General features: G+C 41.1%; 1 protein-coding gene across 1 annotated transcript in view; it reads left to right on the top strand.

The window, feature by feature from the left end:
- The window catches only part of LOC147800717 (papilin-like), a 73,832-nt gene that overhangs the window by 19,472 nt on the left and 41,850 nt on the right, over positions 1–12,510 (top strand). Inside the window, exons 6-9 of the mRNA XM_087139341.1 lie at positions 4,143–4,266; positions 4,685–4,765; positions 7,655–7,830; positions 12,270–12,402. Coding sequence (XP_086995467.1) covers positions 4,143–4,266; positions 4,685–4,765; positions 7,655–7,830; positions 12,270–12,402 — 514 coding nt within the window. The remainder of the gene's footprint in view (positions 1–4,142; positions 4,267–4,684; positions 4,766–7,654; positions 7,831–12,269; positions 12,403–12,510) is intronic.

Below are 12,510 nucleotides of genomic sequence, written 5' to 3'. Positions count from 1 at the left end.
GTCATTTCTCCAACAGGTACTTTTTGCATATAAGCAAGATCACTTGCACTATCCTTGGCATTACACGACCCAGTAGCTATATTTTAACTGCCCTTGAGTAGATCCAGTGTCTCATGCTGGTATTTGTTTGTTCTCCTTGTGGGTGAGGTGTCAAGCAGGGTTAAATGTCTTGTTCAAGGATCATAGGCTCTGGGGTTCCAGACGCCCACAGATGGTCAGCAGCCAAAAAGTTGTAAACTCGCCACATATTTGTCTCCTTGAGGTCCCATTCCGTAGACACACAAACCAGTCTCTGTCCTGTTGGCCCCAACTATTATGGCCTGACTGCCCGTGCGGGTAAAGGTTTTTAAAGGTAGAGACACTGGCTAGTCAAGTGTGCTCCTCACTCAGTCTCATTCATGTAGTAACAATCCAGTGGCCAAGATGTTGTTTCACTGAGCTTTGTCTCGCTTGGCAGATTTTCCAAAGGGTGCTTAAGGCAGAACAAGTACCAACTAAAATGAAACAAAAAAGGAAACTTGACCACCCCCTCCCAAAAGCTCAGCTGATAACCATTCAAAGACATTGAATACACAAATACACGGCATGCCATTTTGTTTCTACTAAACAAATATTTAATGTACTCAGCAAATTTGAGTACTCGGTGGTTCCAAGTGGTCACCCGCACATCACACTTGCAGTACAACATATGCCTTGTGAACCAGGAAATTCTACACTGTACATTCATCACTGTTGTGAGAGAAACAAAGCAAACTGATGTCTGTTTACAGCAAAGCCTAACTAATTGCTTGATGTGTTTCACACAACACCCATGGACCACATTCCTGAGCGGGTAAACAGTGCACACAAGGGCACTGTGTGATGCTCTCTACAGATTTAAAACAAACCATTTTTTCAATGATCATTTTGCCAGACAATGATTCAAACATAACACGTGCAAAACCCATGTTTTCTTGGTAACTACACAATTGCTGGAGCCAGATGCAACCTACATGTACAGTTCAATAGGATGACAGCTACTGTTTTTAGTTTCAAGTAATTGGAAGCTCCTTCATAATTATAATGTGTATTTGCCCATTTGTGTGTCTTTGCCAATGTACATGTATATTTGAATCATGCTCATGCACTGGGGTAAGGTGGCAATTTTAAAAAAATTCTGGCTGACCTCGACCCGCAAATGTTTACGCTCTAGAGTTCACACATAATAGGCCGTTTTGTACATTTACATCTTGAGTCTATGTTGCATTGGATGCACTGCATGTGAATGACGTTTTATCTGAGGGCACATCACTGACTGAGTTTTTTCCTGTATTGTTCCCTCACACAAGCATGTCCCTGTGCATCTCACGTTTGTGTGGTATTGTACTTTAAGTACTATCAATAAGTACATGTACATGTACGTCTGAAATCAGATAATTGTTAGACAGTGCCATGCATGAATTGGTTTGTGGTTGTGGAATGCACACTTTTGCCCTCTGTAAACAATGTACATGTAATATTCCTCAGCACTGCACATGTGGGGGGGGCCATTGCTTGTTCTGAGCCCCCCCCCCACTCTTTTGAAGTCCGAGTGTTAGGGAAGTTTAAACAAAAGATAGGGAGGGAGTGTCTTTTTCAAGAGTTTTGTTTACATGCTGATTACTCATATTTACTGACAACCAATAAAGTATGATTGACTTGTGCCTACAGTTTTATAATATTAGCTTCATGCTCCCAGTGAGTGCAAGTTGATTCAAATGATGGGGTGGGTGTTATCGCCAACCACCGGATTTGTTTGATAAATACCTCTCTGACCACCAGGGCCCAAAGGGTCCCCCTGTGGCCACACAGGAAAAAAAAAACCATTACTCACCTCATTGCAATGCAGTGTTTTTTTCCCGATGACAGTTTCTGTCTTTCGAGAAAAAAAAAATTAATGAGACACCAAGGGTTTTTATGATGACACTTGATATGATCAGTTCAAGCAAATTTGCTCCTGGGTGTCTTTTGTGGGCGACAAACCGCAGCCGCTACAATTTGGCCAAAGGTCATGTTGTTGGAGGTTCTGTTGCAAATCCAGTCTTAAAAAGAATGTCTAAAGCCTCTGTAGGGGGCAGTGGAGATACAGGTGGACATAGGAAGTACTATTTTATGATAGGTGGAACAAAGACGGGATTATACTTTTCAAATTGTTAGGATAGGTTACAAAGGAAACTTAATTAAAATTTGGGCAATAAATGAAAGTATTCGAAGTGTGGACACATCAGGCCGAAATAGTGATGCGTGTTTGAGAAAGCTAAAAAATTATCTTTAGTTGCACATTTTCATGGACTTTTGTCATTCAATTTAAATTGTATGACCAAGACTTCCCCCCCTTTCTCAAATCCACAAGGGGTTTAAGAGGATTTTACTGTAAATGTATCAAGGAAGTTTAGGCATAACTAATACGTTGATTATGGCGCTAGAAGCCCCATAAAAGTGAGGATTGATTACACCATTGGTTTAGGTTTACACAAAGTGAGGTAGACATATTTTTTAGGTTCAAAAAGGAACACTTATAGCTGTTGGCCCTCATGTACCGGTATGTCATGCCAAGGGAGGTAGGTTGATTAGATTTTCAGTTGAGCCAAGAAAGTTGGAGGGGCAGAATTCAAACTGATGACCTTTGCATGAATGCGAGGGTCTGCTCCTAATCAAACTGTCTGGCTATGTGCAGGTTTTCACCAGGTATGGGGACTTGACTTCTTTCTAGAGATAGTAATCTGAAACAGTAAAAGTATGTGGCTTGAAGGTATTCTGTAATATTTGCTATTGAAGGAACATTTAGAAGTGCTAAAAATAGCAATCAGAAATGATGTGTCAGCATTTTATTTGGAGTCCAGTATACATGTACATGCATATCGGCATACAAACAATGAATATTTATAAGTGCAATGGACCGGGGTCATCTTGAAATGTCATGTTTTCTTTCCATTGCATTAAAGTTAAACATTTATTATGTGTTGTAACATTGACTGAAATATTGTCATTTGAGTTGCGTCTTGCAAACTCCAAAGTATAGTTGAATACCTTCATATATTAAAAGGTCATTGGGACTTGACAGATTACCTCATTATAACAGGGACATTGTATTTTCAGTATTGGAAAGCTAAAAACACAAAGACTTGGGACCTAAAATTTATCTTCTTTTACAAGGGGGACGTTTTGCATGTAATACCCCTTCGCGCCAGGACGCGGCTAGATACACCGTAAAAATTGAGATCCTCGGCCCGCTTTTCAGCTATTATTCTCGGCCTCCGCTCGAGCGAACACGATGAAAGAAGGCAGACCCTGGCTCTTGTATATATGGTAATTGGTCTTTGTGTGTAGCCTAGAAATGAAAAGACCGATTTTGCATCATAATCACCAGCTTTACAATAGTCCCCACTTTGAAAAGAGGCAATGGAAATGTGGAAGCGTGAGTAGAGCTGCATGCCACCGAACAATCAGCCTTTTCACCGCGTAATTCAAAGCGTGCAGAGCATGCAGTGCCTCAAACCGAGAATTTGCAGTTTGGCAGGTGGCCTTCGTGGCCAAGTGAGGCTGGAATTCTTGGAATCGGCTTTCAGAAAAAATTCCCGGCGCGAAGGGGTTAACGGCGCTCTTATTATTGGTGTTTGAGTTTCAACTGTGTATTTATATCGAAACTGTTCAACTATTTATTGTAAGTAATGGACTTATTTCACAATTTTCACTCCTGTCAAACAGTCATTTTGAAATTTCAAAGGTTTATATGTGTAAACATCTTGGTACATGTAAGTTCAAGGTTATAGCGCCATCTACAGCAAAATCATTCATAGTGCCAGTCTGCAGTCAAATATGGGTAAAACGTACCCGTACTATGACACATGGCTTTGCACATGATTATGTTACATTCTTTGGGCATGCACTTTATGCCATATATTGGTTGGAGTATTTTATGTCATATGATCTGTAATTCACCAATCGTGTGACAAGGATTTATGGGGGTATTGTATAATATGACATAATCAATTTCATTTGAACAGTCAACTCTGTTGATTCTTATTTCCTTCTGCATCTTTCAGCAAATACTGAACAGCTGCCCTGCACATTCATCGACATCCATTTTTCCCAGCGTTTTCTTGCAATTTGCTTTCTTGCAGAAAGTGGGCTGCGACAACATGCTTGGCTCCGACGCTCGGGAGGACATTTGCCGCGAGTGCAACGGAAACGGCTCCTCGTGCAAGACGATCAGCGGGGCCTTCGGGCGGAAGAAGCTGCCGTTTGGTAGGCTGTCCATAAACATTGTCGTTGAAACATGTCCAAAGAAGGTTGCTTGTTTCGCGAAAGCCATTCCAAAGTTTAAAGGGTGTTAAAAGAAATCGTTTGAGGGAACCAACTGAAAAAGTTGAGTTCATGAGCTTCATCAAAACTTCCAGGTTTGTTCCTCAATAACCGTTGAAGTATGTGCCGTGACAGTTGTTGAAAATTTGAAAACAAACTTTCTCGAAACTCTACCATTTTACACTGTTGTATCGTTTTGCGCATGTGTACCCAACTTTAATGTGTTAACCCAAGCAGTGAACGGAATGCCTGAAGGAGAGAGAGCCACACTGTCTAATTTTTCACCAATGAAGGAGTACTTTATGTCTGGAGTGTCTTGCCAAGACCTGATTCTCTGCTTGATTCTTTTCTTCATTTTTAGGTTACAATGACATCCTTGTGCTACCAGCTGGCGCAGTGAACATTCATGTTGCTGAGGTCCAGCCATCCAATAACTTCTTGGGTCAGTTGAATTTCTCAACAATTTCCGATTTTTTTCTACTTTGCTAGAGGGCAAACACAAGCCGCAGATTTGCTTGGCCCCAGCCCTTTCACGTTTCAATCATACTGTGTTTTGTGATCTCAAAGAACGAGTCTGCAACAAAAATACACATCCATGCACTGTGCTGGCGTATATGCCTGTACACTACATATTCAATTTGTGGGTTTGGAACACAAAAACGGACAGTAGAGAGTCCACGGTTGGATGAGGGTCTGTGATTGCAAAACCATGCTCGGATGCTCTGGCAGCCTCTTGCAAAGCGTTGCATAGGAATATTAGGTAGGAAGACAAATAGGTGGTCCATGATTGAAGGTGAAGGGGTCCACATAATGCAAGGTGTGTGAGCCTTGTGTGGACCAAGCCAGGTCCACATAAAGGTCACCAACTGTCTGAAAAACAGTTTGGGGTTAGGGTTATTCATAGCAACAGGAAGGCGAGCAGTTGAGGAAACACTCACAAATCCAGCTGAAAGGAGTGTTCCCAGTGCAAGGAAATTTAGTATTTTCACTGAGATTTCTTTGAGAAACAAAGCAAAGGAATTTCCGCATAAGGTAAATAATTTGCATGTATGTAAACGTATTTGTGTGGGGGGAATCATGTTATATTCTGACTGAGGACAGCAACTCAAGGAAACAACCAAGGACTCATTCTTGTGCTTAAGATCTTTTGTTGAAACTAGTCCTTGGATATATAATGTGCTATACACAGTGTTATACAGCAGGTGTACCAGCGTAGGTACGTATACACATTACAGACCTGCCCTTTATGATAAGAGTCAATTAAGAGAAGTTACTACCGGTATGAACTCAGGAATTTGGCAAAAAAGCACAGCTTTGTCTGTACTGTAAAATGAGAGGAAGTTAAAAAAATTCCAAGAAAACCTCAGTTAAAGAATTGTCTCTGTGTCTTTCGGACGTTTGCATTTTAAAAAATTTTTGCACGAAGTTACGTTCATCAGGTTATTGATAAAGTACTTGGAATTGTGTTAGAAATGGACATTTTCAGTTCAGTGAAAAGTTTGACGATCTGCTTCAGAATCCCAGTAAGTTCCTGAATCATTGAAAGACCCATTTGGAGCAATATCAGAGAGGCTTAATGACTGAGGCGGGACTTGGTTTGTGGGGAAGAAACTCCCCAAACAACAAGCATTACCTTGCTGTCTGGTTTTATCTGTAACCGATTTCCTCCAAAGTTTGCAGCTTATGTTTTTTACACTTAAATAATCACAGCATAATCAACAAAACACATGCTGCTTGAAACACTATGGTTATAAAAGTCCCTGAGATTGCTGTTTTAGGAGTGTTTTTTCATCTGTTGCGAGAGCTCTGGAGGACATGTTGTGCACGCTACAATGTAAAATTTGAAGTTTTACTGAAACTAGCCCGCCACAGTTTTTCCGTTTGTGGGCGATCCATTTAAGTAGTGATTAATACAACAGTAAGAGTTACGCCATCGGCAACGGGATAAAAATAGCCAATGCCTGTCAGCTTGAACTTGACATTGTAATGGGTGATTATCTTGCCACCTGTTGTGTTGAATGGAATGTAGAGCCTGGAAGCGTGCATCCAGGCTTGTGCGGTTTCGATCTAACCTTGGGCTTTAATAATGGAAGAGTGAGATGCATACCGGCAAGTTTCATTACTGACTTGTCAGCATTATTTTCTTGGGTGACTGATAGGTTTAGTACATGCTCTGGTAGGTGTGGATCATGTTAGGGCAGATGAGGCCTCATTTTTGCAGTGGATGTGATATGAACACAAACTCAATCAGGGCTTGTTAACTTGAAAAGTTGACATCCCTCCGCCACCTGGGAATTCCCGAGCTGCTCTGCTGAATGCAGTGTTTTGACATTCATTCTTTGCAAAAAAAAAAAATCAAGCCCAATTGAAGTCCTGGATCCACCAATGATAAAGCAAATGTAGTTGTTTAATTTTAGAAAGTGTAATAGTAGTGGGGACCAGGGACGTTTACTCAAAGAAGACAGTTTACAACATGTAAATATATGGGACCCTCTTATTGAATATCCTGGTGCTTCTAGGAATTGGGTTGGCGAATGTACATGTACATTTGAAAATGATTTACACTTTCATCATAAGTGTTCTTCCTTTCGAGCACAGATATGCTGTCACCTAACTCTCCCTGGTAGCTACTACCAGCTTTCAGGTCGTCTAGCACTGATTTGATAGTTTGCCCCTCAGCCTTGTTCCCTTTCAAATCTTCCCTCCATCAACTCTGTAAACTACCTGTCACCTCACAAAATAATACTTACATGTATGGTCCATCCACTATTTTTCTTTACACTGTGTGGAATGTTTTGCTAGCACTGGTGCTGACAGAATTTTTCCTCAGAAGGCAGCACTGGTGCTGGAAATCGGAAATCCGATTTACTGGTATACATGCTTTTAAATAAACAACTATATGTACCAGTACATACATGTATTTTGTACAAGCTGATCTTACCCCCAAAAATGTTTTGACATTGAGATCATAAAATGGGGTTCCTGCAATTTTTGTGTAGTGGCAAGTTACCAAAACAAGTTATAGAGCTCAATGCGAAGAGAGGGCAGAATACGGGCATTTTGCAATAGTACGTCTCCAAGAGTTTGCAGTGCGTTGGCCAATCACAGTGCGCGAAATTTGTCGACCCAATGCGCATTTGGAAAAGGTGGACAGATTTGATTGGCCAACGCGTTTCAAACTCTTGGAGGTGCACTATTGTGAACCACTCATTTTGGAGCTAGGAAATGACAGCAGATTTTCTTTTCAACAGAAAAGTGCTGAGGGCCTCTTTCTTTTGAGAAAACTAAAACGTAGACTACGGGTGATATTTTTGTTTATTTCTCCTCCCAGCTCTGCGCAATGCAAATGGACAGTACTACATCAATGGCAACTTCACCATTGACTTTCCCCAACCCTTCGAAGTGGCCGACACGGTGGTTTACTATGAGAGGAAATTTGGCGCCCCATTTTACGGAGCTGAAGCCTTGCGTGCCCTCGGCCCCATCACTGAGCCACTGTTTGTTGTGGTAGGCATTGCTCAATTCTTTTTAAAACATTGTCTGAGGCTTAACAGGAACTCAGTTTGCTAGTATTGATTATTGGTTTCACAATCCAGTCATTCGTTAGAAATCAGCAGGTAGCTGAAAATGTATTCATTTTTTAATTACATAATGATTAAATCGCAGTAATTTGTAAATATGTATCGGAAAAACCATCAACTATTTTTATGTTGACAGTTGACCATACAACAGTCCTTAAAAGAAGTAGGGAAAAGAAAGCTGTCTTTCCCCAATTATAACCTTTAAACAACAGTTGACGAGACCATCTTCCAAAATTAACCTGAAAAAAAAATGGAACGGTTTTCCCATTCATGATCGAAAAAATGTCCAAGAAATGGGCTTCCACGAGTCCCTTTTTTGCCAATTTCAGAAACACTTATTATGTATTAATGATATGCTGATGACCCCCAAACATCACAGGGAGATACGACTGTAAACACGGTGCGTCTTCACGTGCAAGTCTTGTAGTAGAGGCTTTCTCAAAATGCAGTGTTCTCGGGCGATTCTTGACTGCTACGTTGATTGTTCCATACATCAAGTTTAAGTGCATGATTGGTTGTGTTTTTTGTCATAAAATCAAACATACCCTGGTCTTGTACAGCTTGGACAGGAATCTCGTACATGTACATTGAGACTTTGTCTCGCGGTTTCCATGCAATAATGCCACTCGATCGTTCCCGGACAACGCATTAAGGGTAGATTTTAAACCTTCCTGGTTGTCGTAGAGAAGTAATATGCCAAGGATTTTGGAGGATTGCTTCTACAAATAACCAGTGTCTGCAAAAGCACTTCCAATTTAGAAAAGCGATGCAAGCCTCGGCGACTGCTTGTGTTGTGTTGGAGCTGCCGGTGTATGGTGCTGTGCTGCTGGACCACGGTCAGGTTTAGGACCGCAGCAGCATCCCTGCCACACTGACAGGTTCTGTGCTGTCATCCTCATTCATCGATGAGTAAATTATAGTTATTTTCATTGGAATGGAATCCACTCTCTTTCACGAGAAGAATCCAATACGTGGTTAACTCTTTTTCTTCGACACAATGATAATTGTAGACTCGGCAAACAAGTATGCACATACATGTAAATTGCTTCTTTTTTTTTTAGAAGCTTCACTTGTACACACATACAAGGTAGCCCACGATTCAGCCTAAGATTCAGGTCTGGGTACTCCTGTACTGACCATATTATTCTCTGTGGCATGTGAATAGTCTGTCGCCACTGCACGTAAACACAAGTGAACTCTCACATGTGCCACGCAAGTTACATTCCACTCCAACTTCAACGTCTCGTACTCCTTCATTTCGGAACAAATCTCGCAATTATTTTGACCAGCTAAGAGTAAGATTTTAGGTTTATGCATCTTAGATTAATGTATAATATTGTGCATTTTCTACACGTCGTCAAAACTTCTTGTTTTAATGCATTTGGGCCACAACAGTGCCAGTTAACCTTTTTTCTTCATGCCTGCCTGCTGTGTCTTTCCCTGTTAGATCGTCAACCCAACACAAACACAAAATTCAACCTCTCATGTTTCTGAAATTGGCCCTGTTGGTTGTGGACTGAAATTGGCTCTTTTTTCTTTCGTTTTGATTTTCGGAAGATAAATATAATGTATACTGGTTCCTGAGTGGCCAATCTACCTCCAAAACCTTTGATGTCGCATTATTTGAAGCCTTTTCCCAACATTTACCTCTTTTGGTATTGAAAGGGTGAACTTCAAAAGGGCATTTTGGTGCCAGTTTCAGATTTTTCGCGGTACAGATGAAGGGTATTTTATAGTACCTAGCTTCACAATTAGGCTAGGCACTGGGAACACTGATCATTCAAGGGGCCTGAATTTCTTGCCTTAAGGCAAAAGTTCCTGACTTGAGTGCTGCACAGTTTGGTAAAGAGGCTTTTGCCCAAAGCCTTTAGATAATTAGCCATGAAATGAGATTGAAATTGCTGGGATGTGTTTTTTTGCCAAAAAAGTGTGGCTTCTTAGAGTTTCAATCAGTCGGATTTTGAGACATTTTAGCTTGCCTTTTGTAAGATTAGCATAGCGTTTCTGAGAGAACACATTCCTTATTTAAAAGTTCTTTAAAGCCCCGGTATCTCACAGCATTTTAGCCTTGTCATTGTTATATGTACAGTCCCTGGATGCTCCATGGATTTCTCCCATTACAGGGTTTCATCTAGGATTGAAATACCAATATCTACCTGTCTCTTTCCAGCCAAGGTTAAAAACTATCCATCCACTCCCAGTTATGTTGTGGAATTCAATCCCTTAGAGGCTACTTGCGGTCATTTTTCCACTCTACCCAGTGTTCTGAAGAAAATGTGAAGATTTGTTCACTTGTGATAAAGATTTGTGGGAAAACAAATGGGGATCTGAAAACTGCCTATCAAAGATTTGTTTTTGCCTGTCCACAGGAACGGGTGGACAGGTGGGTAGATGAGAAATGGCCCCCAGATTTTGAAAATGGACGCTGATTTCTTGGAGTCTTAAACATAAACTAGGATCACATTTAAAGAAGGTATGGCAGCTGTTGCGGAAACTCGTGAAGGCGAAAGCTGGCTCTTGTTTTCGGGGAGTCGTCAAGCAAGTCTTGCGATATCATGCTGGCCCCCACCCGCAGGAAGGAACAAGTTTGTCATCCAAGACAAGAGCCGGACATATTCGATTTATGACAATTGATAACTTCCCCCTTAGGCACAAAACGCTTAGGCGTGGTGAAATCTTACATTTCACAGACCCATGAAAAATGGTTACATAAACTGAAAAAATTACATGTACACTGGAATGTTATCCATCTGTTTAATGATTACAAATATTGATAAATTCTCTTGAACATTTAGAGTTTTTGCATGGTATTCCCCCCCCCAAAAAAAACCTGCTAGTTTAAAATTGGACTAAATGCGTTTTTATCATGGATAAAAAAAGGACGCCTCATAATTTGATAAAGCATGCATGCCAGTAATCTGTGTTTTGTCCATATCAGATCAACATATGGCCGATGAATTGATTGTGTGTAGCGCTCAAATCTTGTTGTCTGAAATAGAAACCTGTGTCAAATTACCATGGAGCCTAGGGCCCCCTAGTAGGGGGATGCAATATCTCATTGACATTGTTACATTGGGATCATCTTACGCTCCAGTGCCACTCAAGATCCCAACTAGAAACGCTCTTTGAGTGTGATTGGATTGAGATTGTTGTCAGGGCAGGGCAGGTGAACCCGAGGTATCTGTCATCATGGCTCAACTTTCGTCTGCGCTTGTGGACCGAAGATCAACTTGTTGAACTCTGGTGTTGAGATGGGCTTGCTCGTTAAAAAAGCAGGATATATGCTTTTTTTTTTTATTTGGAGGATCACATGTGCATTCAATTTCCATTCAGTCTGCATTGTGATATCAAACATGACATTTGTGGGTTCGCCCGGTCATCAGTTGAAGGGATAACGTTCTTACAATTTTACAGTACGTGTAGTTCACAACACATGTGTGCACCCAAGAAGTTTCCTGGCAAATTCCATTCTCCCCCTGCGTGCGTGAAACTTGAATTGTTCTTAACATTTGTTTGTCCAGGTAGAAGATTCCAAGTGTAGATTTATCAAATATCAGTTTTCAGGAGTCCTTTCCATTGTACAGAATGCCTCAATCAGACTTCAAAATTCCCCAAGTTGTCTACTGATATTTGCTGATATGCAAAGCACGGCACGTCGGCCATATTTTTGTTGACTGGAAACTTGAAAAATGGCCTCTCTGTGGCAATCCCTTGGTGGCACATTGTATTATGAGTGGCTTCATTGTACCCTGACAGTTATGTAATAATAAGATCCAACATTTGTCTGTATGTGCAACTTGTGGCGTGCGGCCTTTCCATTAGTACAGTGTATTCCATTAGTACAGTGTATTGCCCATGGCACTGATTTGAACACACGCATGTATGCATGGATTCTACGGAGTACATGTACAATTTTGCCTAATTTTCACTTCAGTGTGTAAAATCATTTTTACAGGAGAGGAATTTCCTGCACCTTGGTCTAGAAACACAGTGAAAATGGCACTCCTCTGCTTCTGCAAACAACAGAAAAGTTTCATGTCTGAATGCATCGTAGTCATGACAAGTAGCCAGATACTGAATATTTGCACTGTGACAAAATGCTTTATGCATCATTTCAGCCTTCAGGTGTTCAATAGCAATCACAGTACTCTTGGTACCATACATTTACCCTGCTACGCAGAAAATCCGTACCTACAGGTACATGTACTGGGTACCTGCAACAAAACCTGTCAAAACACACTGCACTGCTTTTGTGTGTATATTTTGCTACCAAGCGTGCACTAATACGTACAGTCTCCATCGGCCAAGACAGTGGAAAGCTTAACCAAAGCAGCTTTTGTGACGTGCTTGTATGTTTATTCACAGCTGGTCACACAAGAGAGAAACCACGGGGTTGCGTACAATTACTCTGTGCCATTGGACAGCGAGGGAGCTAAACCGGACACCTACTCCTGGCTCTTCAGTGACTTTACGCCTTGCACGAGGACCTGTGGCGGGGGTAGGTCTTGTTCTGATATGTGTGAGGGTAATATATGATGTACGAGTGACACCAATCACGAGGTACATACATGTACATGTATGTACTACTACTAGTAACTTAGGAAAT

Source organism: Acanthaster planci, linkage group LG01 (genome assembly GCF_054643075.1).
Source record: "Acanthaster planci isolate LZ-2023a linkage group LG01, COTS_SCS, whole genome shotgun sequence".
NCBI classification, from domain to species: Eukaryota; Metazoa; Echinodermata; class Asteroidea; order Valvatida; family Acanthasteridae; genus Acanthaster; species Acanthaster planci.
Note: the sequence above shows the minus strand (reverse complement) of the source record. Positions and strands in the feature narration are given on the sequence as shown.